This window comes from Chlorocebus sabaeus, chromosome 22 (genome assembly GCF_047675955.1).
Source record: "Chlorocebus sabaeus isolate Y175 chromosome 22, mChlSab1.0.hap1, whole genome shotgun sequence".
NCBI lineage: Eukaryota > Metazoa > Chordata > Mammalia > Primates > Cercopithecidae > Chlorocebus > Chlorocebus sabaeus.
Genome location: NC_132925.1, coordinates 54,123,298 through 54,150,913, shown reverse-complemented (window position 1 = coordinate 54,150,913; position 27,616 = coordinate 54,123,298). Strand labels below are relative to the sequence as shown.

Sequence of the window (27,616 nt, the reverse complement as noted above, 5' to 3'; positions counted from 1 at the left end):
ATGGGCTTCTCCCTGGGCTCCTGACACTGTCCCTCAACCTCTTCAGTTTTTCCTCTGCACTGTGGCCAGGGTGGTCATGATAAAGCCCAAACCCATTCCTGTCTTCCTCTGCTCAAGTCTCTTCCATGGCTCCCACTGTCCTCAGGACAAAGTCCGTGTTGCTTGGAACTTCAGGCCCTGCCCCTCTCCAGCTGCTGCACCTGCCAAGTGCTAATGCCTTGTATGCAGAGTCTCCTTTAACTCCCACAGCAATCTGTGAAGTGGGGACAGCTATTATCCTCATTTTACAGATGAGGATACGGAGGCTCAGAGCTAAGAGAAGTTACTTTCCTCAGTTTTCACAGCCGTTGCCGGACAAGAATGCAGGCCATCTGCTACCAGAGCTTGGGCTTTGAGCTTCACTCTTCTGTATCACTGAGTGCTAATGGAGTGCCTACTGTACACAGGACTCAAACTGGGTGCTGTGGTAGAGAATGGTGGGCTTCAGGCACTCATTCAAGCCCCCCACTTCGCACATGAGGTAACTGAGAGCGAGCTTGGGGCAGAGCTCTGTCTGGAGTCCCCCTGTGAGCCCTGTCCCCTGCCTCCCACCTGCTGCACTCACCTGCCTTCCCAATCTGCACAGCCAGCTTGGTGAGCTTGCCCTGAAGCACGGACTTCTCCTTCTTGTGCATGCTGGCCTTCTTCCTGTCATCAGCGTCGCCACCCTCGGCACTCTTGAGGGGCTGCATCTCCATGGCGGCTGCCCCGTCCTGCTGTTTGGCTGCAGGGGGCAGATCACGCACGTGCACACACACAGACACATAGACACACACATGCAGGTCAGCCCACAGGGTGGAGACACTGGCGCCCACCCCTGCCTGCCCAGGGGAAGTGCTGACTGCCTGGACTGAGCCCCGCATGACTGGTGCAGAAGTCCTGTGATGGGGGGCCTGCCTCTTCCAGCTGGAGCTATGGATCCCAGTGGCACTGACTGCCTCAGACCTGGAATCTGGGACACAGCAGGGACTGATGCTGTTACCCTGGATCCCCCTCTCGGCCTGAGCAAGCCTGTGGGTCCTACCCCAGGTGGTCCCTTGTCCTTTCCCACATTCAGACAAGATAGACAGGCTTGGGCTCTACCCAGCTGGTCCTTGGGACCTGTTGTGGGATATTAAGTAGCCACTAGACAGGAGGGACTAAAAAGGAGACTTAACATGTAAAACAGGGCGGCCATGGGAGCCAAGTCACTATCCCAGTTGGCGTGGCCTCTTCATGCAGGATGGACTGGAGGGCCCGTGACCCTTTTGGACAGAGACTGAGCCAAACTCCCTACCCCTCAGCCTCTAAGGATCTCAAAATCTTCTGCTGAATGGTCAGCAGAGTTCAAAGGCTAGGGAGATGCTGGCCCGTGGGCGTCCCCCTCCTCACCGGTGGACACCTCTTTATTTGGCCTGGCACCATGAGAATCACAACTACACCCCCAGCGTCCTCAGACACCTGTAGGAGTGGATGTGTCTGCCTCTGGCCCCCGCCAGTCCCTGTCTCTGGTGTGACTGAGAGCTGGTGGGGAGGGGCCTCAGGGACCACAAATGCCGGTTAATACAAAAGGGTTACCTTTGCTCTGGCTGGCGTCCACATTGCCATCCTGCATTTTACCTACACGACAAAGAATTTTAACAGACAACAGAGAACAGACAACACATGGTCGGTCATCACGAAGACGCAACAGGCCACGGACATTAATGTCACAGATGGAGGGAGGGCGGTGCTGACTGCATCCCTTTGTGTGGGGATGCGGGCTGGGGAGGGCCCTGAAGCAGAAGCAGGCCTGGCCACAGCCTTAGCCGTGGGGCTTGCCAGCTGGGCAACACCCGATCCTCTAGGGGACTCAGGAGGGGGATTTCTGCCGGAATACTTTTGGCCCTTAGTGTGTTACAGATCAAAGGGCAGTATCCGAGGGTGCAGGGGACTAGAATCTGCTGGAGGAGGCGCAGAGAAGCACTCAGGCCCCCACACCAAGCCTTTTGTGACTTATTTGGTGTTTTCTGGGTTGAGAGAAGGCCAAGGGAAACTTGTTCAGTTACATCCTTTTCATTTTCCCATAAAAGAAAACATGCAGATGAGAGAGGAGGGAGGGAGACAGAGAGAGAGAGAGAGAGAGAGAGAGAGAGAGAGAGGACAGTGTTTCTAGAATGGAGAGGAGTTTGGGTTTGGACAAGGCACTGAGGTCAGTGTGTTCCTTAGTTTTGGGCTTCAAGAGGGATGATCTTTCTCCTTCTCCTTCTGAAGAGTGTGAAGCCACCCAGGGATGACCCCTTGCCCAATGCCCCTGAGAGTGACCAGAGCAAAGAGTGAGCAGGGGTCCCCATGGTGGTATACGAGGGACCCCAAGTGTGGCTGGGTTCTTGGTGAAGTGCCCTGGTCCCCAATGGGGGTGCTGACCTCTTGGTAGGGGTATGGCTCAGGCTAAAGCAGCAGGCTAAGTAGTGTCAGTGGGCACCCCCTTCCATATCAGGGCTGGTGCTGCATCTGGGGCCCCCTCACTCATCAGAGCTGCCTGGGAGGATCCCACTCCAGCCTTGGCCAGGAGCTTGTGGGCTGGGTGTGCAGTGTGGGCACTGGAGGCCTCTGTGTCTTGCCTAGCACACCTGCCTTCACCAGCACCCTCTCATCCCATCCACTGGGCCTGCACACTCACCCGGAGCTCTGCCTGCTCTGCCTACAGGCCTTGCCCCCTCGGGATGGGTCTGAGAAGTTTGGCCACCCATGGATGATGGCTGCAACGGTGATTCTACCAGCTCACATTCCAGGACAACCTGCCATGTGCTGGGCATACACATAAGCTCCGAGATTCCATCTAATCCTCACTACAGCCTCACCTATGAAGGGTGTGCTTGTATTATACCCATTTACAGATGAGAAACTGAGGCTCAGAGAGGGAGATGAGCTGCTTGGGTCTCAGTGGGTAAATGGAGAGCTGGCCCCAAAGTGTGTGCCTACTTCCGTCCTGCCATTGTTTCTCCAGAAGCTGCCGTCGGGGAGACCATGGACACCCCTCAATCCCACTGAGTCCAGGGGAGGGAAGTTGAGGTGGCACTGCTAGGACAGGGTTCCCCTGAAGTCTTCATTTCACCACCAACTAGCTGCTGGCTTTATATCTCCCAACTTCATCAGCTTCCACTTTCATAAAACAGGATGAGACATTCACCTCCCAGAGTGCCCCAGTTACCTTCATAACAACCACTTGCACGGTTCAGCCTTTTGCAGTTTCAAAGGGCTTTTGCAAGTGTCATCTCTTGTCAGTCTTCCCAGTATCCCTGCAAGGTGGGGCAGGAGGGATTTTCATCACTCTCATTTTATAGATGGGGAAACTGAGGCCAAGGGAAGTTCAGAGACAGCCTGCATTTAGGAGCATCCTCGGAATAACCCCATGGCTGCAGGATTAGTTCATCACTGTCACTGTGCCCACTTTCTGGGTGACTCAGAGGGGAGAAGTGGCTTCCCCGAACCTCGCCCAGCACTGTCTGTCCAAGGGCAAGTGCAGAGCTGTCCCCATGGCCTCCCATGGCAAAGGATCAGTTGCCCACCCTGGGCTTTAAAGTGAAAGATCCCCTGTGTCTCTATTGTAAAATTCTTGCTGCTGGATTAAAAAACACAAGAGAAAAAAGCTTTTTAGAGTAAGCAGGAATGAATGACAACAACTATTTTTATTTTCTAAAATAATTTTACTGACTGGGCTCAGGGGCACCAGGGGACTCCACTTCAATAGTTGGTTTTAGAAGGCTCAAAGGGGCCTTTATTTGCATTGCATATTATCAGATGCAATAGCCAGTGTGTGCACTCATTAAGTGCAGCTAGCAATTTCCTCTTTTATTTCCATAGTGAACACGTGGTCAGAAAAATAATCACCAGTGCATATGCTGGAGGAAGGGAAGGATGTTCTGGGAGTGCTGAGGCACAGATGGCCTGGTTTCTCAGAAGCAAGGGACTTATTTGGGGCTCTCCTGGTCAAACTGGTGTTCGCCTGGCCCTGAACTACAGTGGAACAGCCAGCTTTGGCCCCATGTGGGATCTGGAGATGGGCTGTATTTCAGGAGAGCTAGGAATGGGGTCCAAGATGGGGCCCTCAGGTGGGGTCTCAGAGGCCCTTCTCTGTGTCTGGAATCAGATGCAGCTTTTCCAAATGTGTCTATTCTCTCTGTGCGTCATAAGGGGCATGGGTGTAAAGTGCATGGATTGGGAGGATTCCTGGTTAGCTGACCTGATGCACAAGTTCTGGGGAGACAGACCACTAGCTGGGAGACTTGGTAAGTACTACTTCTCTTCCCTGTGCCTCTGTTTTCTCCTCTGTGAAATGGGCTGATGTCAACTAAGGTGATGTTTATGAAAGACACTGGAAAGCACTGTGTAAACATTGGGAGTTAGTAATGATGTATTATTATTGTTGCCCAGGTTGGAGTGCAGAGGCATGATCTTGGTTCACTGCAACCTTGAACTCCTGGGCTCAAGCGATCCTCCTACTTCAGTTTCCTGAGTTGCTGGGAATATAGATGTGTGCCACTATGACCAGTTAATTAATTTTTTTTTTTTTTTTTTTTGTAGAGATGTGGTCTCACTATGATGTCTAGGCTGGTCTCAAACTCCTGACCTCAAGCAATTCGCTTGCTTTGGCCTCCCAAAGTGTTGGGATTACAGGCGTGAGCCACTGTGCCCAGCCCATGATGTATAATTTTTTTTTCTTTTTTGAGACAGAGTCTCACTGGGTCTCCCAGGCTGGAGTGCAATGGCGTGATCTCGGCTCACTGCAAGCTCCGCTTCCTGAGTTCAAGCAATTCTCCTGTCTCATCCTCCTGAGTAGCTGGGATTACAGGTGCCCACCACCATGACCAGCTAATTTTTTTTTTTTTTTTTGTATTTTTAGTAGAGACAGAGTTTCACCATGTTGCCCAGGCTGGTCTCCAAGTCCTGACCTCAAGCAATCCACCCAGCTTGGCCTCCCAAAGTGCTGGGATTACAGGCGTGAGTCATTGCGCCCGGCCTCATGATGCATAATTAAATGTGATTATAACTATGATTACAGGTCATGTATTACATAGTGACACACTAGTAAATGTAAAAGAAAAATAACTAAATAATAATGGCAATCATAACGCTTCCAAGATGAATGGACCACACCCATCTTTTAGTTGGGGGATTGGGGGAGCAGGGGCAAAGGGAAAAATTATCACCCTAATTTTTTTTTCCATATCCAAGTCATTGCGATTTGGCTCAGAGGAAGGAGGGGAAAGAACACTGAATTCCCTCTCAGTCGGCAAGGTTCCTTGAGCCTCTCACTTGTAACGTGCTCTCACCTGGAGTCTGGAAAGCCTGTTAAAATGCAGATTCTCCTTCAGTTGGTCTGGGGTGGGGCCTAAGATTCTGCATTTCTAAGGAGCTCCCAGGTGATGCGCAGGCTTTGGGTCCTGTGATCACATTTTGAATGGCAGTGGCTTAGGGCATTATTTCCCAGAGTATGTTATGGGTCAAATCAGCCTAGGAAACTCTGTGTGACTCTGGAACTTTCCCCCACACACTAGCATATTCAAGGCTCTGAGCAGTCCTGTAACCAGGACTAATTCTGTAACCAGGAAGAGACCAATTCAATCCAGTGGTTCTTAAACATCTTTGACGGCAGAATCCTTTCCTTGGGGTGAAGACCTCTTAACATCATTGTGAAACTTACAAGACACACTCCATTGGGAAATCCTGGATCAGGAGGAGAAGCACACACTTTAGAGCCAGCCAGGTCTGGGTTTTGGGTTCAAATCCCAGCTCTGCTACTTTCTAGCTCTGCGACCTTAGGCTAGTGTCTTGGTCTCCTTGAGCCTCAGTCTCTTCATCTTTAAAGTGGGGACAATAAAACCTGTATCATGGGGGTGTCAGGAGGATTAAATGAGATGGTGAACATGCAATGCTTTCAACAGTGCCTGGTATACAGTAGGTGGTAGAGAAATGAACGTTTCCTGCAGTTTCTCTTGGTATATTTGGGGTTTTCCGCTGCAGTTTGGAAGTGAAACTGCCCTTTTTATCTGGGACTGGCCAGCCTGGATGGGGTCTGTATGTTGACAAAGCTCAGCAGGCTCACTGCCGGGGGAAGTGGGTGCCCCTCCAGGTTCCTTCTCTCTCAGCCATGGGTTTGCCCACATGGGTTCTCCTTGTTACCCTCAGCCACCCCTCCCTGAGGCATGACACCTCCCACTCCCCAAGCTGTCCTCCTTCCTCCTCCTGTGCCTGAAATAGACCCACATCAGAATTAGTCCTTCCTGGCAAGGCATTGCTCACAGAAGTGCCTTACTCAGCCCCGACACCTACTAGGTACTTCCATCTTTGGTCATTTTGAATGCAGGTGGCTTGGGCAGATGTCTAGGGCAGGGGATGGGAGGCTGCGGGGAAGAAGTCTCCATATTATGCAGGAGTGGTGAGGAGTGAATGATATGATATAATGGATGAGAAACCCATAGCCCAGTGCCCGGTATGCAGAGACGGTGGGAGAAAGATTTTCCCCTGCCCTCGGCTCCTCTGAGGCAATGTTTTCATGATGGAGCCCTAATGGCTCTCAGCAGTTCAGGAGTAGCCTGGGGGACTATTATGTTACCTAATTTGAGGGTAGGGGTGGTATCTGAGTAAACAGAAGCCTTGTCTATTGCTCTGGAACCAGGAGGGGATAGAAATCCGAAATCTTCTGAAGGCTTTGGGGCGAGTGAATGGAATTCCTTCCTGCCTGTGTGTCAGGAGGTTAAGATGCAGACCCCAGTACACAGTGGCAACCCCTCTCCCCAACCCTCCACCCCAAGACCCAGGACAAACGCTCCAGCACAGGCAACAGCAAAAAACACCAGTCCACATCCGAGGGACAGAACCAGGCCCGAGCCAAAGCGAACCCCCTGCCCGTTGGCTCCATGAAAGAGAAGAGGAAGAACTGTTTACTGGTGGCTCAGCCATGCTACGGGACAGGGTCAAGGAGCTGAATCCTGGCCTGGGTCCCCTTGCCTCGAGGAAATTTTAGAGTCGAGGAGTAGAGCCTTTGCTGGGGACCCAGATGCCAGCTTCAGCCCAAGCCCTGATCCCAGGTCTTCTTCCCAAAGCCAGGGCCAGGAATACGCTTAGGAGAGGGCCACGCCAGGTGGGATGCTGCTTCTTGGGAGCCAATCCGAAGCCAAAGTCTTGTCTCTTGTCTGGGCTCCATGGGGGTCAACGGCCCGGCAGGAGCCAGCACCTTTTTGGCAGCTGCGAGGCTGACAGGGTGCAGAGCTGACTCCCCGGCTGTGGCTCCTGTCTTAAGCGCCTGCCCCATGTGAGAGGGTGACTGTCCCAGCGGCCCATGCACATCCGAGATCTGTGCAGTCCAGAACAAGGAAAGAAAGCCCAGAGTTGGGGTGGGGGTGAGAGACGCCCATCCAACCACGACCAGGAGCTCGCCGTGGGAGACATACCATTGACTAGGCTGGCATTCGCACTATCTGCAGCATTTGAAGCTGCCGCACCGTCTGCTGCTGCAGGGGGGTGGGAGGGATGGAAAATGCAGTGTCACAATGGAGAAAAGCAACAACAACAAAGACATGAACCAACTTGCAGGGAGATAACATGACTCTATTCTTAAAAAAAAATTCTCCGTTGGAAACCAAGAAACTCAAATTTGGGGTGGGGGTGAAATGTTCCATAGAGATGCCGCAGAGGTCAAGGGGAGAAACTCAGACATGGAGGGGCTTTCAAATAAAGCATGGTGGATGACCAGGGCAGTTAGGTGGGATGGTGCTGGTCTGTGCTGAGGTCTGGACCCTGCTGGTCCAACCAGTCAAGAGAGTCCCCTGGCAGAGAGGGCTCCATGAAACGAGGGGATTTGGCTGCCCACTGGGGACCAGGAGTGGAAAAATATTCACCAGGCAGTGTGGCGTGGGCATGGACCACTCAGAATGAGTATTCTCCATGGCCACCATCTCCATGCATCAGGGTGTTCTGGCAGAACATTTGCTAATGGTGATGACTTTGACTTAATTAGATTCATGCTCTTGATTCAGGCCACTGCCTCCTTCCTTAACCGGGATTCCAGACTGCTTTGGGAACTCTCATGTGAGATGCCCCCCAAATTTAAAAGGTGACATGAAGCATATTGCATTTTGTATATGGGACAGAAAAGGCACTAGTGAATTTTTCTTAATTTAGAAATTAAAAGTGATATGAGATGGCTAAATTCACACCTTTTGCTCTTTCTTGGGGGTGGGGAATAGTGTTCTATGGGCAGGAAGAGGTCCCCCTGGGTGAAGCACACAGTTGTGTGAGGGTGTGGGCTCCCCGGGGGTGCTGGTGGGGAGAGCAGGGCCTGGGGAGGGGGGCCCTGTGATGATGAGCAAGCTTTGCATGCTGGTATGCAGGGCTAAGAGTGATGTAGAGATGGTGGTGGTATCACTTGGCATTGGCCGGTAGGGTGAGGAACTGTAAAGGCAAGAGGGTGGAGTGGGATGTTGGCTTGTCCCACAGGGCTGGCATCACACGAGGGCACAGAGGAGGGTCTGGGGGGTGGAGCCACCCACAGGCATGTGGCCTCCTCCAGCTGTGTGCTGGTGGTCTAGGGGCAGGGCCCAATGATCAAAGCCTGCTGCTATTTCTAAAAGCCCATTTACCCTGAGGGTGTCTTACTGTACCTGGTAGCTGAAGGCCATCCCCCTTCTTCACACCTGTGTGATGATTTTTGAGACATATTAATGAAGGAGAAGCACACAGCCTCATCTGCCCATGCGTGCGCACACACACACACAAACACACACATGTGCATACACACATGGCCATACACCTAGGGTCATCCTGAAATGGGGACATGTGGTGGGCTCTAAGCAATGTTCCTAGTGGAGGTGATGGGATGGGAGGGCAGAGGGGGCCCAGCTGAGGCCATGCTGCTCATGGTGGCCTGAGATGCTGGGCTGCTCCCCCAGGCTTCCTCTGCCACGTTCCCTCCACATTCCACCATCTTCTTTCCACATGAGGCTATTTTTCTGACATCTCCACCTCACTGGAGTGCAGGTGAATGCTCAGCGAAGGACCCTCAACTGTGCTTCTGGGGCAGTTGAGGTTTGTCTTCCTACTGGCATTTAAAAACCACAGATCTGGCCCACAGAAGAGTATGGAGGTGCCTTCCCCTCACCCAAACCTCAGTGAGGTGAAGACAATGGGTACAGGCTGCTGCATCCTGCCTACCTGCTCAGATCTGCCTAACTGCTGTCATTGTGGAATAGGGCTCAGCCATCCTGACCACAGATTCAAACCCAGCATGTGCACACTCTCCTTATGTCCTCTGGGACTCTTGGTCAGGACTCTTTCCTCAGTTTCAGCCTCAGCACCCCTTTACTCTCTCCAGCCTTCTAATTTCTCAGAACACAGCTCAGCTCCATTGTTCCTGCTGAACGGGCCACCATCATCTTAGGGGACCCCCTAGAAAATGGGTTTTGCCTTCAGGAACAAGTAATCTTCAGTCTTGATCTAAGCTCTGTGCCTGATTGGCACAGAGAGCTGGAGGGAGCAGGGCTGCCCCTAAAATGCAGGGAGGGGCCATCTGTCCTCTCATCTCCCTTCTGGGATTCTAGAAGTTCTGAATGTCACAGATCCTCCTCTAGAGCTTAAGGAAGGAGACAAAAGACTGAAAATGTGAAAGGGGGGCTATCTTTGAGATTAAGTGTGGTGACAGGTAAGGAGTCAGCTGTGCTGGGACTAGAAGCCTGGGCCTTTGGATTTGGGCCTGGCCTGATGAGACTTGAGCTTTTTGTGTGAGCATCTCTCCCTCTGTTCTGAGAGACAGTTTTAGTCTGGGTGGTCAGCCTGCTGCATTTAGGAGACCCCAGTGAATAAGGAATCTTATTTTCAAGGAGGAAGAAGAACTAGAACTCAGATAAGATGGCAATCTGGGAGCACTGGAGAGCAAACTCATAATGGTTGATTTGGAGTCATGCATCTGGCTGCCTTTCCCAGAATCTCCTCTGTCCATGTCTTGGATGAATCTATGCTGGGTGGATTTTCAGTTCTGCTCAGTGGAGTTGACAATATTGGAAGGAATATGCTTGGGTGGGGATTTCTACTCAATACTGGAGTAATGATGGGACCAATTGATGCTGGCTGTTTCTACCACTTGAGGCTGGAGACTCAACAACATGGTCAGCATCCTTGGCCTGGCCCAGAGGGGAAGGAGGGGCCTCCATGACATGATTGGACAAGACAGAGACTGGGACAAGACCTGGAGATGGAACAGACAGAGCCTACCTGGCCCATGCAGGCCTTAAGGATGCAGGAGGTGGCTGTCAGCACACGGTGTGGACATAGAAGGCACTCAATAACTATTTTGTTGAGTGAACAAATAAACCAAAAAAAAACATGTGGCCTTAAGAGCTCCTCTCTTGGTCTGCAAAGGAATTAGGCTTACCTTTTTTGTCTTTCTTCTCTTCCTCTTCACCACCTGCCCCCAGCAGGGTAAAGATGATGCCAGTCTGAGAGTTCACACCCACAGCAGTCACCAACATCCGTCCTGAGCCCTCCATCACGTGGGTCCCTGGGAAAGGAGACAAAAGCCAAGTTACTATTGCACAGCTGAAGCCCTCTCCCCAAAGGAGTGAAAAAATGTGGTCTCAGTTAGCTCCTGGCTCTTTGCCTGCTGAGGTCATGAGGTATCACCTATGGTTAAGATTCACACTGTGTGTGTGGTGGGCCCTTTCAAGATGCTTTCACCTCAGGACACTGCTGGGGTGGAAACACTGCTATCTATCAGTTCTCAGGTACCCCAAACATCTCCAGGCCCACCACCTACTACCTGCCCTGGAGGGTCACTTCCTCCTTCTGTCTCCTTCTCCTCACTCCTCTCCCACACTTACAGACGTAGACATCAAACTCCAGGAGTGTTATCAGTGTCCGTGATGCCACTACACACATTACAAAAATCACAGATTTTTTTCATATCACTTTACAGCTATTGCAGCATTGTTGTTGCTCATCTCTATTTTATAAATAAAGTGGTTATGTGACTTCTTGCCAGATCTTGTTATTCAGTGTTCTAATAAAGTACACTCATTACTATACCACACATTTTTTTCTACTTTATGCCAATATAATTGGTTTCCTTTGTGATCTCAGTGGGATCTTACGGGACCCCAAGCATTTCATTTTACGCATTTCAAGGCTTTATTTGGAGTAGGAGTGGCACATGATGACACCAGACTACTCCAGGGGTCTATGCTGCAAGAAAGGTTAAGAACCTCTTTCCTAGAACTTTAGATTTTTCAAACTGGGTTCCAAAGGGCCCTGAAATTCTTTCCAGGGGCTGGAATGGTGGCTATTGGGGGGTGAAGGAGGCCTTTGGTCAGGGTGGCTCTACTTCTATTTGTTTTATCATTGGGGCTTCAGTGTCAGCTTTTGTTTCATGAAAGAGTCTTGTTGCTGCTTGCAAACAGCCTCTCCACCATGCAGGCTCAGAGAGCAACTTGTCCAACAGCAGGCAAGGGCTTCAGAGGGAGGATAAGCTGCACAGGGGGAAGAAATGTGGTCTATACACTCAATGGAGTATTATTCAGCCTTAAAGAGAAAGAAACTTGAACAGGCTACAACATGGATGAATCTTGAGGACACTGCAGTAAGTGAGCCAGCCACAAAAGAACTATAAATACCATATGATTCCACCTGCATGAGGTCCCCAGAGTCATCAACTTCAGAGACAGAAAGTAGAATGGTGGGTGCCAGGGGCTGGGGAAGGGAAATGAAAGTTAGTGTTTAACAGGTGCAGAGCTTCAGTTTGGGAAGATGAAAAGACTTCTGTGGATGGATGGCGGTGACGGTTGCACAACAACGTGAATGTACTTAATGCCATTGAACTGTACACTTAAAAGTGGTTAAAATGGTAAATTCTAAGTTATGTGTATTTTACTATTAATATAATTTTAAAAATTGGAAAAAAAGCCCACTGAAGCCATGGCCTCACTGGGGAAGCAAAGATGACCCCAGGAGGACAGCTGGGACCCAGTCTGGGAAGTGAACGGCAGCTATGCCCACCCAGTTCTAGCAGCGAGAGAATGTGGCACTGCTGATCCTTTGTCCTTTGACTGGTGCTGGAAGAATCTGGATCCTGGAAGGTTGGCTCTCCAGGCACACATTTTTTTCCCCGTTTTTATTTTTTGCTACTCTGGGTAGAAAGCTGTATACCATGCGGGACACACTACCTTCTCAGATGGAGGAGTAAGAATTCGACCCTGGCCTGGCCGGACAGTGTCACAGAGGCCTTGACAGGCATGACAGTGACTCTCTGACATGCCATGCCTTGCTTCTTGAACTCACTTCTGCTTTTTTTTTTTTGAGACGGAGTCTCGCTCTGTTGCCCAAGCTGGAGTGCAGTGGCACAGTCTCTGCTCACTGCAAGCTCTGTCCCCCGGGTTCACGCCATTCTCCTACCTCAGCCTCCCATGTAGCTGGGACTACAGGCGCCTGCCACCACGCTGGGCTTATTTTTTTTTTGTATTTTTAGTGGAGACGGGGCTTCACTGTGTTCGCCAGGATGGTGTCGAGCTCCTGATCTCGTGATCCACCCGTCTCAGCCTCCCAAAGTGCTGGGATTACAGGCGTGAGCCACTGCGCCCGGCCCACTTCTGCTTTTTAGAGTTCTCCTTTCTGTCGCCTTGAGACTGGGTGCCACTTCTTCCTGTTTTCAGCATAACTTATCTCTCGCTGTGTTTTGGTTTGCTTCAGATTTGAAATCTATGTCAGGAAACTCATTAGGATTGTATCTAAAATAAGGGTTGAGGGGTTCTGAGTCAGGACCTAAAGAGCTTTCCTTAAGCAAAGAATCTGTTTTCACTTTTTAAGTGGCGTCATCCACCTTGTTCCTTTCCTTGTAGGATCTGAGTGATATCCCAATGTTGTGTGTGTGCGCGCCTGTGTGTGTGTGCATGCTTGTGTGTATGTGTGTGTGTGTGCGTGCACGCATGCAACAATCTAGCCTCTTGGTCTGTAGGATCTCAGGATCTCAAAGGGCTTTACAGAGAGACAGACTCTCCAGTGATTCCTTTCAGGCAGGTAAATGTCAGACTTTCCATGCATAGATGCAGAAACCAAGTCACGAAGGCTCACAGAGGGGGCGTGCAGAACCCAGATTCTCAGAGGGCAAGCTCTTTGGCCATTCCCAGGACAGAAAGACAGTGCTTTTATTTTTTCCTCTTGGCAGGGCATAGTGGGGACCACAGAATGAGCTCAGATATTAGCTCCAGGCTGATCAGCCCAGGCCTGGTGACTTCTCATCACAGGCAGACTCTGGAGCACCCCACCCTCCTCTGTCACCCTGCTGAGGCTCAATAACAGGGCCTTGTTTATTATAATAACTTGCTGACAAGATGCCTCTGTGGGCACCGGCTTGGCTTGTTAGGGTGCCAGGGGGACAGGTTGTTATGTATCAGCATTAGACAGATAAGAAACTGGGGTCTCATGGTAGGTATCACCGGAGACTCTTCAAAGAAGAGGAAGGAACACTACATTGCATTCACAGGGCACAGAAAGCAGTAACAGCCACCCAAGCTGACCTCCTGTGTAAGTAGAACACCTACTGTGTGCAGGGCACGTACTGCCTTCCACGCTCAATGATCTCATCTAGTCCTTAAACTGGAGGAAACTGAGGCTCGGAGTGGAGGAGTGGCCTGCCGAGTCACTCTGCTGGTGAGGGGCAGAGCCTGGACTTGAACTCTCTGCTGTCCCTGAGCCTGTTGTCTTTGTTACCTTCCACTTCGCCTCCAGGGGACAAGGCCCTCACATTCTGGTCTGAGACACATCAGTAGAAAGGTTCGTTGGATATGAAGGCATTGGTTCTCCAGCTTAGGTGGCAACCAAGAGGCTGCTCCCCACCTCCCAAGCCAAGACAGGATGGAAAAAGATGCAGGGGGCCAATTTCCACCCAAGATAATCAGACCCCCAAATCACCTTCTAATCTAATCACTCCCATCGCAGCAGGGAGCTGGCAGCTCTACACCCACATCCGGAGGCAGGGAGGTGGGAGGAGGATGCCAGAGAGGGGCTTAGGCATAGAGCACTCCCCGCCCAGCCCTGGAGATGCCCCAGGGTGTCCTCCAGAGCCCAGCAACAGCCAGGGCAGGGGAGACGGGGCATCCACAATTTCCCAGTCCTCCCTCCGTCTGTTCTCCGGTATTCCCTAGCCTCTGCTCTTACCTGTGTCCCCCGAGTTCCACTCCCCTCTTCGAGGGTTTGGAAGCCTCCCTGAGGTCCAAACCACTTAGTCAGCACCCCCTGGATGAGACCTCAGCCTTCTTGGGCCCTGGACACTGAGTCCTGTCTCATGGCCTCTGCCCTTGGAGCGTGTACAGCTCACTGGGCCTTGGTGTCCACCCCCCTGGCCTTTGCTCACAGTGACCACCTGAATGCCCTTCCCTCACCTCTTGTTCAAAACCTCCTCCACAGGATGAATGCCCTTCGCCTTGGGTGGCCCTCCTGACTCCCACTAGGGGACTTCATCTGTCTCCTCTGAATCACCTGCAGTCTCCTCTGGGGGTGCTTCCAGGCCTGGCTCCTTCACCTGACCATGAGCCCCCTGAAGGCACGGTCTGAGTGGGAGTGTCCTCTGGGCCTCCCCCGCACAGCCTGGTTTGGAGCTGCAACTCCAGCACAATTTTTTGTACTATTTTGAACTTTCTAGGGTGGGTATGTACTACATATATAATTGGGAATACTGACACCCCTAATAAATCATCTTTATGTTTTGCAAAGGGTCACATTCATCCCAGCTGTTCCCCTCCTCCCACACCTCGCTGGGCTGTGCCCTCTCCTCTCCCAGGCCCTCCTGCCAGGGGAAGACTCCAAAGGACTGGGGCATTTCCTAGGCTGTCCCCTCCAGCTCCACAAGTCCCCTGCAGAGGACAATGCTTAACACCATGGCAGAAGCAATTAATAGTAGAGCCACAGACGTCCAAGTCAAAGGGCAGTGGGCTAAACCTCTAAAAGGACGACCACAGGGTCTTCGGGTAGGGGGCAGAGGTGGGAGCCTCTTGGGGATGGAGGCCCTGATAGGGCCTTGTGGGACCTCACTGACCACAGTCCCTTGGGCAGCACACTGTAGCCCCCACCTCCTCTAACTGCCCACGGAGCCCTTCAGAAGACAAGCACGGGGAGGGGTGGAGAGAGAGCCCTAGACCCAGAAGAGGGCACCTGGGACCTGGTGTATAATTCTGATTGCTATGTGACCTTGGGGCCAGCCCCTCTCCTCTCTGGACCTCAGTTTTGTCATCTACAGAGTGGGGAGGGAGCTGGCTTAGGTCACCACATCTCAGTGATAGTGTCTCGACACTCTGTCCCAGGAAGAAGAGCCCAGGGCATGTCCTGGGTGGGGTAGACAGTTACATCTCAGGAAGAAGAGGGTGTGGAGAGGCCGGCAGAGGCCTGGTGGACAGAATGACCGGATGGCACCCCCTTCTGGTGGACAGCTCCACAGTCCTTCACTTGATGGACAGACATGGTGGGGTGTCAACTCCATGCCAGGCTCTTGGGCCTGTGGGAGGGCCCCCTGTGGTCCCTGCCCTCCAGGAGCTCACAGTCTAGCTGGGGTCAAGGAGAGCAGATAGGCACACAGATCTACAGCAATGCAAGACAAAATCAACCAAAAGATGTGGCGGGCCGGAGGGGACACAGCCAGGCAAAAGTGGGAGGTGTCCCAGTATGATGGCGGTGGGTGGCCGGGCCAAAGCTCAGCGCCCACTAAGGGAGAAGGTGCCCGAGCGGAGAGTGACAGAGTGGAGTCTTTGCTTGGTGTTCAATAGGGAGCCACTGAGAGTATTTTTGGGTGGAGGCGGAGGAAGGAAGAGAATATCTTCTGAGCATTCATGATGTGTCAAGTTCCACCTGAGCCACTTTTCGCTCAGCTGCCACAGTCTGTGAAGTGGTCAGCCTCACCCCATTTCACAGACAGGGCAGCAGCTCAGGGAGTCATCTCTGTATTCAGCCCAGGAAGGCAGAGCTGGGATGGAAGCTGGTCTGTGGCTCCAATCTTGTGCTCTTTCCACCTTGGGGACAAAGTTGGTGGGAGAGCTGCCTGGAGCAGCCCTGAGGAGCAAGAGGGGGGTCGGAGAGCGGTGGGGAGCTACCAGCCATCCCATGGGTAGGAGGAAAAGGGAGCACAGGCTCAGGGAACACTGTGGTTTCCGTGGATGGGACTGTCTGTCCCATCCTGCCCAAACTTCTGTCCCTGTCCTAGTCCTGTGGAGGGGATGTTCCTTGGTCTCTGACCTGGCAGCAGAGAATGGCCAGGACCTTCCCAGCTGCAGGCTCAAAGCCCATCCTGGCCTTGGGCCTGTCCTGAACAGCAGGACCAGCCCTGAGCTGGTCCAGATGGTGGCAGTCTTGGAGCCAAAGCCTTCTGTGGTGGCTCGTGGGATATGCTGAGCTGTAGGTAGCAGAACTGGGAAGCCTCCTTTTGCAAAATGGGGTTTCTGAGCCCAGAAAGGGTGAATGACTGAAGTTAGAGAGGATGTAGGACAGTAGGCACTGGACCTAGGGTTCCTTGATCTCCTGGGTGTGACCTTCCAGGCCTCTTTCTGGACAGGGAGAGGGGAGAGGTCATCTCTAAAAGGGTTCCTTCAGTGGGGAGAGGCTGTGAAGAAGGGATAGAGGCCATTTCTGGGGGATACTATCTGCCTCCAGGCACAAGCACCAAACAAAGCCATATGATTCCCAGCCCAGACACAGTTCTTCCATTATTATTGTTATTAATGCAGTTAATAACACACGCTCACAGAGCACGAGGCAGTAGGCAAAGTGTCCTCCTCACAACAGCCCTGTGAGGTAGGTTTTGGCGCAAGTTCAATCCCCAGCCCCTCTGCCCACCACTTTCTGGCTCAGAGAGCTTGAGTGATGGCCCAGGGTCACACAGCTGTGAGTGGCGGAGCCGGGACTTGAACCCGTGCTCTATCCACTACACCCCGCTGCCTCTCATGGAGAAGAGGCAGGGTAGTGTAATGGAGAGAGTGCGGGCCGAGTAGCATACTGGGCCTCCTGCAGTCACGGTGTCGTCCTAGGCTCCCTGGAGGCGGTGGCAGTGGTGGCAGGTCCGGCTCTCCCATGCCTGGCTTTCTGCTTGGTGGGGTGGGCAGCAGGCACTGGGATGTGGGCAGAGGGTTTACCGATGCCCTGCTTGACCTCATGCTGTTAGTGCTCTGTCTGGCAGGGGTAAGGGGGGAGGGTATGTCGGGGTCTTGCAGGGGTTGAGCCATTGGGCCTGCTGGAGCCAGGCCTTGCTGTTTTTTGAAGACAGCCCCGCCATCCTGGCCCCCTGGCTCTAGCCCCTTTCACTGCCACATTGATGGCGTCTAGTCTAGTACTACATTTCCCAGTGGAAGTTACTACAAGATGCTTCAAAAAGGCCACCCTAGTGGGAAATAAAGTCCATTCTGTCTTTGGAGGCAGGCTTCTGCATGGGGGCTACAGGAAGAGCCCAGAACTGGGGTCTGGCTCCCGCCCTGCCCCTGACCTCTGTGGGGCCTTACACTTCTGATCTGGGCCTCAGTTGCCCCAGCTGCAAATTGGGATAGGACCAGGGTCCTCTAGGGATCATCGAATCCCCTGAAATGCTGCAAGATCAGGTGTTTGGGCATCTGGGATCACTGCTTTAGTGGAACTCTCACGGAAGTTCATGACCTGGGAGGGTTTAAAAAACACTGGCTTTCCAGGAAGACAATGAAAAGATGAGGTGCTGCTCCATGTGAAAGGAGACCAAAGAGGCAGGATATCCAAGTGGCACATAGGGCCCCACAAGGATCCTGGCCTGGAGAATGCTGCAGGCACAATTGGCAGAATGTGAATATGGATGGCACAGCAGGTAACAGTACTGCATCAATGTCAAGTTTCCTGAATTGATGGCTTGTTGTGGTTATGCATGAGAATACCCTTGCTCTTGGGAGATACACCTGCAGTGTCTAGTGGGAGAAGGCCATCACATCTGCATGACGAGGGGGAGAGTGAGATTTGTCAGAGAGCGAAGAGGGCAAAAGGTTAGCAACAGCCAAATCAGAGTGAAGGGCATGCCCGTATTCTTTGTACCATCCTTGCAACTTTTCTGAAAGTTTGAAATTATCTTAAAACACAAAGCTAAAAAATAGGCCTAGGTCAGAATTTGCACTCTAGGTCCCACCCATATATGGCTTGACTCATAGGGACTTTAAAAAATGGGAATTTCTTGCTAATACTTAAACATCGAGAGCTTGTACAGGGAAATCTGGATTTCTGGCTCCTCTTGCAGAGCGAGCACTGAGGTCAGATTGGGCTGGCACTTCTGCAGGCAGCAACGGGAAGCAGCTGCGGTCTGGGTTTGGCACCTGTGCTCTCCCTACCTGGCCCTGGCCCTGCAGACATACGAGTTTGCAATTTCTGAACATTTTTACTCTGCCATCTGAAGATACACCAGACACAGGCTTGTGTCTGCCTGTCTGTCCTTGGTAGGTAGTAAGGTAGGGGGAAACCTGCCTAGTTTTGGTGATTTCCTAGGTGCCCTGAGTGTTGAGGTCATTTGAGTCTTTCTGAAGGCTGGTCTGCCCTCATTTGTCAGATGGGGAAACTGAGGTTCTGAGGGGCAGAGGCCACAGTGGGAGCAGTTGGAGGGCTGGAACCTGGGTGTTCTGCCGCCAAATGCCACGTTCCTTCTACACCATACAGCACCTCACACCTGCAGGGTTTGTTTGCAAAGGACAGCCACATGTGTGCATGCCTGGGGTCCCCACAACAGCCCTGTGGGGTAGGCAGTGGGGGCCCCACCAGCTCCACCATCGCACTGACACAGACACAGAGGCTCAGAGAGGTGAAGGGACCTGTCCAGCATCACGGGCCAAGCATGATTGGACCAACTGACCACAACTGAGTGCTTTCTGCCCTTTTCTAAGCTGAACCAGTGCATGAGATGACACTATGGCTTTCTCAACCACCATAAGGACCCCGCAAGTGTCCCCAGCCTGGTCCCTCTGTGTTGTTCGTCAAGGATCATCAGACTGGAAGGCCCTGCAAGGCCTCCCCGCCCATGTAAAGGGCCCATGGTGGCTGGTTGTGCACAAAAATGAGCATTCATATGGCTGTTATGCAGGGAGTTCAGAACACCGGGGAAGAAACTAGTCAAGGAACACCCCCTGGGGGAGGCAGGCTACTGCAGGCTGAAGGCAGGGAGGAGTTGGATGATGGAGAGGAAGGGGGTAGCCCAGAGAGGTGGGAAAGGGGAGATATTTGAGATGAAGGATGAGAGGGGGAAATGGATATTTCTGGAGGTTCCAGATTTCAACACAACCTCATGAGCTGGGGCCATAATCAGAAGGGGGAGAAGCTCGTTGGAAGTCCCTGGCTAAGGAGGAGTAGAGTTGGGATTGGAACTCAGTCTGTTTCACCCCCAAGTCCAGGCCCCACCCAAGGAACGGGGAAGGGGACCAACTCATCTTGAGCCTCCCTGTGCAGCACTGTGCTAGTGGATCCACTTACATCATATCATGAACGACATTCTTATCGTCCTCCCAGGGAAATGAGCACAAAGAAGTAAAGCCATGTGCCCGAGGCCACACAGCAAGTTCGCTTGAGAGCTCAGGTCCTTTTCAGCTCAGCCTGACGCTCTGCTCTACCACTCTGCACAGCTTCTCCCCACTCACTCTGGAGGACACAGCCTAAGGTCTGCAGGGCCCAGGGGTGAGCTGGGCACAACCTTCTGAGAGCTTCCAGCTTAGAGCTCCCAGCTGCCCAGACCTGTGTGGGCAAGAGGATTGATGCCGAAACACATCCTGGTAGTGCCGTGTATCTGCATGTGGCCAAGGACAGCAGAGCCTATAAAAGTGCGACCAGTGAGATCTGATTGGGTGGTGGAATGGTCTATGAATTTCGTTCTTCATTTTATTTGAGATGGTTTGTGCAGTGCAAAACTCAGTCACCATGATGGGGCTGTGTCTGTTTGGGCCAAGCACGAAGTGGAGTGTCACAGGCTAAAGGTGGGTCCCAGGTGCTCAGGGGGTGACTGCCACAGGGCAATGGTGGTCAGGGAAGCCTTCATGGAGGAGGTGGGGCTTGAGCAGATGGGAAAAAGTTAAGTGGGCAAAGAGGAAGAAACAAGACTAGGAAGAGAGGACAGCCTCAGCAGAGGCAGATTGAAGGGAGCAAGACAAGGTGGATCAGCAGTAGAGGCAGAGTGGGAGACAGGGCATGGTGAACGTACTCTCAGGGTTGGGAGGGGTGCTGAATGCAGTACCCACTCAGCGGGTCACTCTCCAACATCCCCACCCGCAGCCTGTCTATGTCCTGCTCATAGACAGTCAGTGACGGGGAACTCACTATCTTACAGGCAGCCTCTTGTCCGATAATGGTCCCCACTGTAACAGAATTCTCTTTCCATTTATACTGCTTTCTATGGAGCCAGCTATGCCCCTTTCTCAGTTTCTCCCTATGAGTTTGAGCTGAGCCACACTCCCTTGCCCTTCTGACTCTCACGCAATTGGATTTAGGATGCCAGGGCTTCAGGCCCGCCATGGAGCTTCACTTTCTTCCATCTGGTTCATCCTGCATCCTGTGATCATCTTTCTGGATCCTGACAGTTGCTTTCTTTTTGCCACCCCCCTGCGCTTGTGGGCTCTGAGAGACTGATGGGAACACTTCACACACTGCAACAGGACAGAGCTCCAGGGAAGGCCACTGGAAACCATCCACCAGATTACCAGCAACCCAAGAACCAGCAAGAACCCACCGAGATCTCCAGGTTCCCACATGCCCCTCTCCTTCCTGTCCACAAGGACATCCTGGAGACGTTGGCTGATGTCTCCTGACATCCAGAGGCCCCAGGCCTATTCCATCTACCCAGGCTTCCAGCCAGATTCAGACCAAAGCCGCTGGTTCAACTTGGGCTCACAGGGCCTGTAGTGGCTATTTGTAGCCACTCCTTTCTCATCTCAGTGCTCACAGGCCACCATTCCAAGATGACTGGGAATCCTGCCAAGACCAATGCTGACCCCAGCAGCCCTGAATTCACGAGACTCACTGGGATCCCTGTTGAGACCTGGAATGCCTTCTGTCTGTCCTCAGTCCCCTTGTCCTTCCCCACTAAGGGGTGAGCTCTCTTCTGAGTATCCAAGGGCCTGCAGGCCTCAGCTCTCCTATAGGATCTCTTGGTCTCCTGGGACTTCTGGCCTCCCTGGAGACATCCCGGCCTCTCCAAGTTTTGAGGCTTGTTGACAGAGTTGGCATACACAGCCAACTGAAATATCATCCTGAAATCTCCTGCTCCCATCCTCTGCCTTCAGCACTGTCTTATTTTTGGCACCTGTGTTCCCTCTGGGCCCTCTTGCCCCTGTTCCTAGACGCAGCCACCCTATGACTCACTCCAGGCTGGCTGGTTGGCTTCCCACCCATCTCTGCCCATTGTGTCTTTTCCAGGGTCTCTCTGCACCTGTGCCCTCCTCCTTGGCTGGTTTGTGATGCTGTCAGGCCAGTGATTCTGAACATTCTCTCTCCAGCCTCCTGCCAGCATCCTCCCCTCTTCCCTCTTCTCCAAACTGTCTGAAGTTTCCATCCTCTCAGGCCCATGCCTGCCCCAGGCTTCCACACATCCAGAGGACTTAGCTGGTCACTGCCCCCAAGGATGTTCTGTGTGTCAACCACTTCATCCCAGAGGGCAGGACCAGGGCCACAGGGCTGTAACAATTTATTGAACTCTCATGTGGCCCTATGTTCTAAGAGGTCATCTGGGGCATTCCATGGTCTCTCAGTGAGACACTGGTGGCTTTGCACTTGCTGTCTGTCTGCCTGGAATACTTTTCTTCTCATTGTTCTGATTTTAGGTCAAATGCAACCTTTTCAGACAGGTCTTCCTTGACCAACTCAGATTCCTGTGCCTTTCCTGCAGGTCTCTATATCTCACTATAATGGTGGAACATCTTCATCTGACTTACCATTATCTGAAGTTACCTTGCATATTTGCTTGCTTGTTCCTTTACTGGTTCTCTCCTTTACTAAATTCTAAGCTCCAGGACAGCAGGGACCTTATTTGTTCCCTTAACCAGTGGCACACAGTATGTGCTCAACAATTGTTGGTTAAATAAATGCTGGATAAATAAATGCCCCCACCTCTACTCTTACTCCTACCATCCTGTCCTGGAGACCTGTTTGTATTTCTAGGACATTCCACACTCTTTCAGACCTCTGTGCCTTTGTACGTGGTTCCCTCTGCTAGGAGGGCCCTTTCTCTACGATTGGACTTGGAAAGCTCCTATTCATCCTTTAAAACCCAGCTCAACACTACCTCCTCCAGGGAGCTCTGCTTCTTCCTTGGCTTTCTCACAACACCTTCCTCACACGTATACTGTAGGATTAGCTGTTGGTAGGCCTGAATCCCCAAGGCCATTTAGGCTGGGGGCTCCCATAGGCAGGGGCTGGGCCTGAATCACTGGTGGGTTGGGGGTGGAGATAACACCAGCACTTGGCCTAAACACCCAGAGTAGCTTTGCAGAGGGTGTTTGCTGAGCACTGCTGGGCAATAAGGCCTTTTGGGTGTCCCTGTGAAAAGGGGTCTCACCTGGCTAGTGTGTCACCCCTGAAGGGTTTCCCTACCTCTTCTCTGCCCCTGAGTGAGCTTGTAAAAATGTAAACATGATCAGCTCACTGCTTAAAACCATTCCAGAGAATCCTCATCACAATTTCCAAACTACTGACCATGGCCCATGAGACCTGACCTCTGGCCTCTCCACTCTATTTCACTGCAGCCACCAGCTGGTCCTGTCTCTGGGCTTTTGCCCCTGCTGTTTCCTCTGCCTGGTGTGCTCTTCCTCGGATAGTCACAAGGCCAGCTCCTCCTCATCACCCACACTCAGTACACCTTGTGCCCTGTTTGTTTTCTTCACACACTTCTCTGCTCAGGAATTTTCACATCTCCTCCCTGCTCCTCACTCCGCCACAAGCTCCTCAGGGCTGGGCCTTTCCTGCCTCACTCACTGCTGCAGCCTCAGTGCGGGCCCAGTGCCTGGCACACAGCCATGGCCAGAACGCTTATCACCTGACTGATTCTTTCTCATCTCTGATGAGAGTGGGTTTCGGTGTTCAGCTTTTTAGTAAACCAAGTCACTAGAAGGCCAATGCCATGAGGGAAGGGATGCTTTGTCTATTTTATTCACTGCAGTCTCCCCAGGGCTCGGGTTGCTGAGTGCACAGTAGGCTCAGTGTGTGTTTGTGAGGGAAAAGGAAGGGAGTTCTCACTTGGGGCTGAGCTGGCTGGAGATACCAGAGCCAAGGATCAAAGTTTCTGAGTCCCTTCAGCCTCATGAAGGGGACACACAGGCATCCCCTGTGCATGGCGACGGGAATGGGCCCAACATCAGGCTGAAGCTCACCTGACAGCAGCATGGGGTCCTTGTCCACAGACTTGCGCACCTGGTCAGACTCTCCGGTTAGGGAGCTTTCATCAATCTTGAGGTCATTGCCTTGGATGAAGAGGCCGTCGGCAGGGAGGAGGTCACCTGGCAAGAGGAAGGGCAGGGGAGTCAGCAGGCTCTCAGGTGGCTAGAAGGCTGGAACATTCCCTTAAAGGTGTGATTACCAGGGAAGGTTTGCCATCAGGGATAGAATGCCTAGAGCTCGGCCGGGCGCGGTGGCTCAAGCCCGTAATCCCAGCACTTTGGGAGGCCGAGACGGGTGGATCACGAGGTCAGGAGATCGAGACCATCCTGGCTAACCTGGTGAAACCCCGTCTCTACTAAAAAATACAAAAAACTAGCTGGGCGCGGTGGCGAGCGCCTGTAGTCCCAGCTACTCGGGAGGCTGAGGCAGGAGAATGGCATAAACCCGGGAGGCGGAGCTTGCAGTGAGCTGAGATCCAACCACTGCACTCCAGCCTGGAGGACAGAGCAAGACTCCGCCTCAAAAAAAAAAAAAAAAAAAAAAAAAAAAAAAAAAAAAAAAAAGAATGCCTAGAGCTCACAGGGTGTAGGAACCAAGACAGTGCCCACAGACGGCCCATGTACAGCTCAAGACTGGAGCTAAGGTGCACAGCACAAGGCCTGGAGGGCTGAGGTTGGGGACCTGCAATCCTCGCTCAAGCAGGCATGTACTTTATGAAGTGTTTCTCTTGACCTCACCTGAACTTGGAGTGCAGGTCTCCCAACAATTCATTCTTCTTTAGTCTCAATTATGGTTTGGGGAAATCTTTTGGAAGGAACCAGTCTGTCTTGGCTGGGTAGAGAAGGCCCTAACCAAGTCACATTGTCAAGGGGAAATCAAGTCCTTTATGGCAGAGTGAGGAGGGGCACTCCAATCTCTACCCTTCTGCCTCAACTTACCTAGGACATATCTGGCTCAAACTCCCTTTGGTGCCAGCCTGCCCATTTTCTCCATGGCAGTAGCACAAGTCCAGAATATTCAGTTATCCACTTATATGCTTTCTAACATCTCCTCTAGCCCAACAAGCATCCATTAACAGCCAAATCAGGGATGGGAAACAGATTTCATCTAATAAACCCATTCTGAGCATTAGTGGTTGTTGGAATGCTGTGCTGAGAAGGCTTCTGCGGCTGGATGCAGGCTCTGAGCTGTGGCTGATTAGTAATGTCTGCTATGGGTGGAAGTTTGGAGAGTGGTGGCACATGTGCCATGTACTTGTCATTTCTGATTTAAATGAATTCTGGGATTGTACCCCCTCTAGGACATACCCTTCTACCTCCTAAAGGATCTCAGAAGACATCTTGGTTTGGGTTCAGCCTTCAGGAAGGCACCCCCTTCCTTGAGCCAATCTCTTCGCATCAGCCTGGCCTGTCCCACCTCTGCCTATAATCCAGCTTTAGAACCTGGCTCTGTGGCTGGGACACTTACCATATTTGACCTGGGCTATGTCCCCAACCACGATCTCAGCCACAGGGATCTGGACCACCTGGCCAGCCCGGACCACGGTGAATTTCTGTTCCTGCTCGATGCGGCTCTGCAGGCCCCGGAACTGTTTCTCTTTGCTCCAGTCATTGAAGGCCGTGACCAGGACCACACAGATAACTGAGAGGAGAATGGCAGCCCCCTCGATCCAACCTGCCTCTGCCTCTCCTTCATCCTCTGCCCCACCCTGGGCCGTCGCGCATCCTGAAAGACCAGATAGAAGCAGGCAGAGTGAGGTCAGCCAGGTAGGAGAGGCCTCATGGGCCTGGATTTACAGCTCAGCTCTGCTAAGGAACAAGTGTTAAGAATCAGATGATAATTATCCACCGATTCAGTGTATCTGGGTACCAAACCCTGTAGAAAGAACTTCACGCAGATCGTCTCACAGGGAGGGGACTCACACTGCCCATTTCACAGATGTGGAAACTGAGGTTTCTCAGAGAGGTCAAGTGACTTGCCCAAGCTATGAAGGGCAAGTAGGAAGCTAGAATGTGAACCCTGGCAGTCTGGCTTCAGAGCCCACCATCTTAGCCCCTTCAGTTTTCTGCCTCTGTTCTAGCTGTGAGATCTTGGGCAAATGACTCCCTTTCTGAAACTCGTTTTCTCATCTGGGTAAAATGAGAAGAATATTCTTTATCTCGGGAACCTATTGTGAGAGTTGAAATTCAATGTGGTAAAGTTCACGGACTCTACAACACAGACAAGGCACAGAGGAGAGAAAAGATAATTTAATTGATGAGAAAAGACAAGGAATTTTCTCTAATTCATGAGAAAAGAGAGGAAGCGAGGCATTTTTTTTCCCCCGGAACAAAGGCAGCCAATACTGCATGTGCTTGAGGGTCTGAGAAGGCAGTTTTGCCGATGTCCTCTTCTGTTGGAGTCTCATTACATTGCCCAGGCAGGTTGGGAAGATGAGCTGGTTCTAATCCTGCCACCGCCTCTGCATGATTTTGGGTAAGTCATTGCCCTTCCCCAGCTTCAGTGGCCTCATCTGCAAAATAGGGATCACTGAGACCATCTTCCAGGGCTCAGGGAGAGGAAGGGGGAAACTCCTGGCCAGAGCTCAGCACACAGGAGGTTCTCTAACTCAGTCCTCGTCAGATGTCAGCTGAGGAGTGAGCCGCCCTCCACAGTGAGGACACTGATGCTTGAGCTGCAGGCCACCTGTCTGACCTACAGTGACCCTGCATCCCACACCCTTGTACCACTGAGCCTCCCAGTCTAGGCCCCCAAAACTCTCAAGGTCTGCCTGGCCCATGGGGTGAAGAGAAAAAGAAGAACCTAAGCACATCACATCTGAAGGCATCAGACCCAAAGGCAGGTCCTACCCATGCAGTGCTGGGCCTACGGCCCTTCCATGCCCCTTTCCCATCTCCACAAGGATCCTGAAAGCAAGAGGTGGAGGCCCAGGAGGTGAGGTGCCACAGTCAGGACACACCCAGCCTTCATTTCCCCTGGGACCTGGGGAGCGGCCATTTCCATGGAAAGGAATCTCCAGCAGCATCTGACCATCCTTCCTGGAAAACTCAGAGCAGTTCCCCTCCACAGGGGCCAGGTGGGGCACTGGATACCCTGCAAGGCCTGCTGTGCACCCAGCATTCACTTTAACCCCTAAGGGGGCTGTTCAGAGAGAAGCAGAGACTTACCTGTGGTCACACAGCAGATAATGGGAATTTATCCAGGTCTGGAATCTGACACCAGACCTGGCCTGTTCACTCTCCCCGAGCCCAGCAGTCCCCTCTGCCATGTGTTTGCCAAAGATTCATGGCTGAGCATCTGGAAATCCAGTCTGTCTCAAGGAACAAAGAACAGAAGCTTCAAGAGACCCCGGTGAAAGCTTCTGGAAAGCCAGGGGTCAGAAGCAACATGACAAGAAGGCCAAGTGACACTCAAGGAATGTTTATGGGCTTTTGGCTCCTGGAAGGGTAGGGCCCAAGCCTGGGGAGATACGGAATCACTGCGGCCCAGCTTCATGTGCCACTGGAAAATTCCAGGTCTTGCACTGAACCAGCCGTTCCCTTCGGGCCAGGAAACAACGCCATCATGTGGGGTTCCCAAAGTCACCTTTCTCCCCCATTGGGAGTTTCAGACTTTTCCAGTAATTTTAAACTGTTCAGCAGGACCAGGCTTGGAGTAATGGTAATCATAATTGTGCTAACGGTAACCACGTTTGAATCCCAGCTGCGCTAACTGCTGGGTGCCCATGAACTTGCTATGTAACCACTGTGCCTGCCTTGTTTTGGTTTTTCTCATCTGCAAAATGGCAGGCGCTCTCTCATAAGGTGGTTGAGAGGCTTAAGAGAGAGCCTTTAGGTAAAACACCCACTGCAGTGAGCACACAGTAAATGATCAGTTAAAGCTGGTGCTTCTTATTTTCCCGTGTGTGGGTGAGCATTACTGCATTCAAGTTCCACAGCCTGGCTTTATGAAGCCCTGAGGCCCACATTACAGAAGGGGCTCCGCTAGATTTGAGTGACATATGATGATGGGAGGAGAGGAGATGGTGAATGGTGCCTCCTGTACCACCATGAATGACACCAATAGAGACTCCAAAGACTGGGAAACATAGGTGAACCTTGCTAAACAGAAACCCAGTACGTGGAAATGCATTATCTTGGGGCTTAGGGACAGGGAGGGCGAAGGAGTGGGATTACAGAGCCCCATGCTGCATTTTACAAGACTTTTGTTATCCCCTGCCCCTTGCTATGTG

At 52.1% G+C, this 27,616-nt stretch overlaps 1 protein-coding gene across 13 annotated transcripts in view; it reads right to left on the bottom strand.

Annotated features, from left to right (window-relative positions):
- Positions 1 to 27,616, bottom strand: part of ATP2B2 (ATPase plasma membrane Ca2+ transporting 2) — a 381,947-nt gene that overhangs the window by 54,726 nt on the left and 299,605 nt on the right. For 6 of the 13 annotated variants that reach the window (XR_012090580.1, XR_012090581.1, XM_073009849.1 and 3 more), the window contains 4 exons: positions 24,853 to 25,110; positions 23,379 to 23,504; positions 10,430 to 10,555; positions 605 to 763 (listed from right to left, as the gene is read on the bottom strand). Coding sequence is in view for 8 of the 13 variants with exons in the window: in XM_073009849.1 (XP_072865950.1) it covers positions 605 to 763; positions 10,430 to 10,555; positions 23,379 to 23,504; positions 24,853 to 25,110 (669 nt within the window). In the remaining 5 variants the exon portion in view is untranslated. Of the gene's footprint in view, positions 1 to 604; positions 764 to 1,596; positions 1,639 to 7,454; positions 7,515 to 8,663; positions 8,697 to 10,429; positions 10,556 to 23,378; positions 23,505 to 24,852; positions 25,111 to 27,616 lie in introns of all 13 variants that reach the window. The other 7 variants (XR_012090577.1, XR_012090578.1, XM_073009848.1 and 4 more) reach the window with 2 other exon arrangements.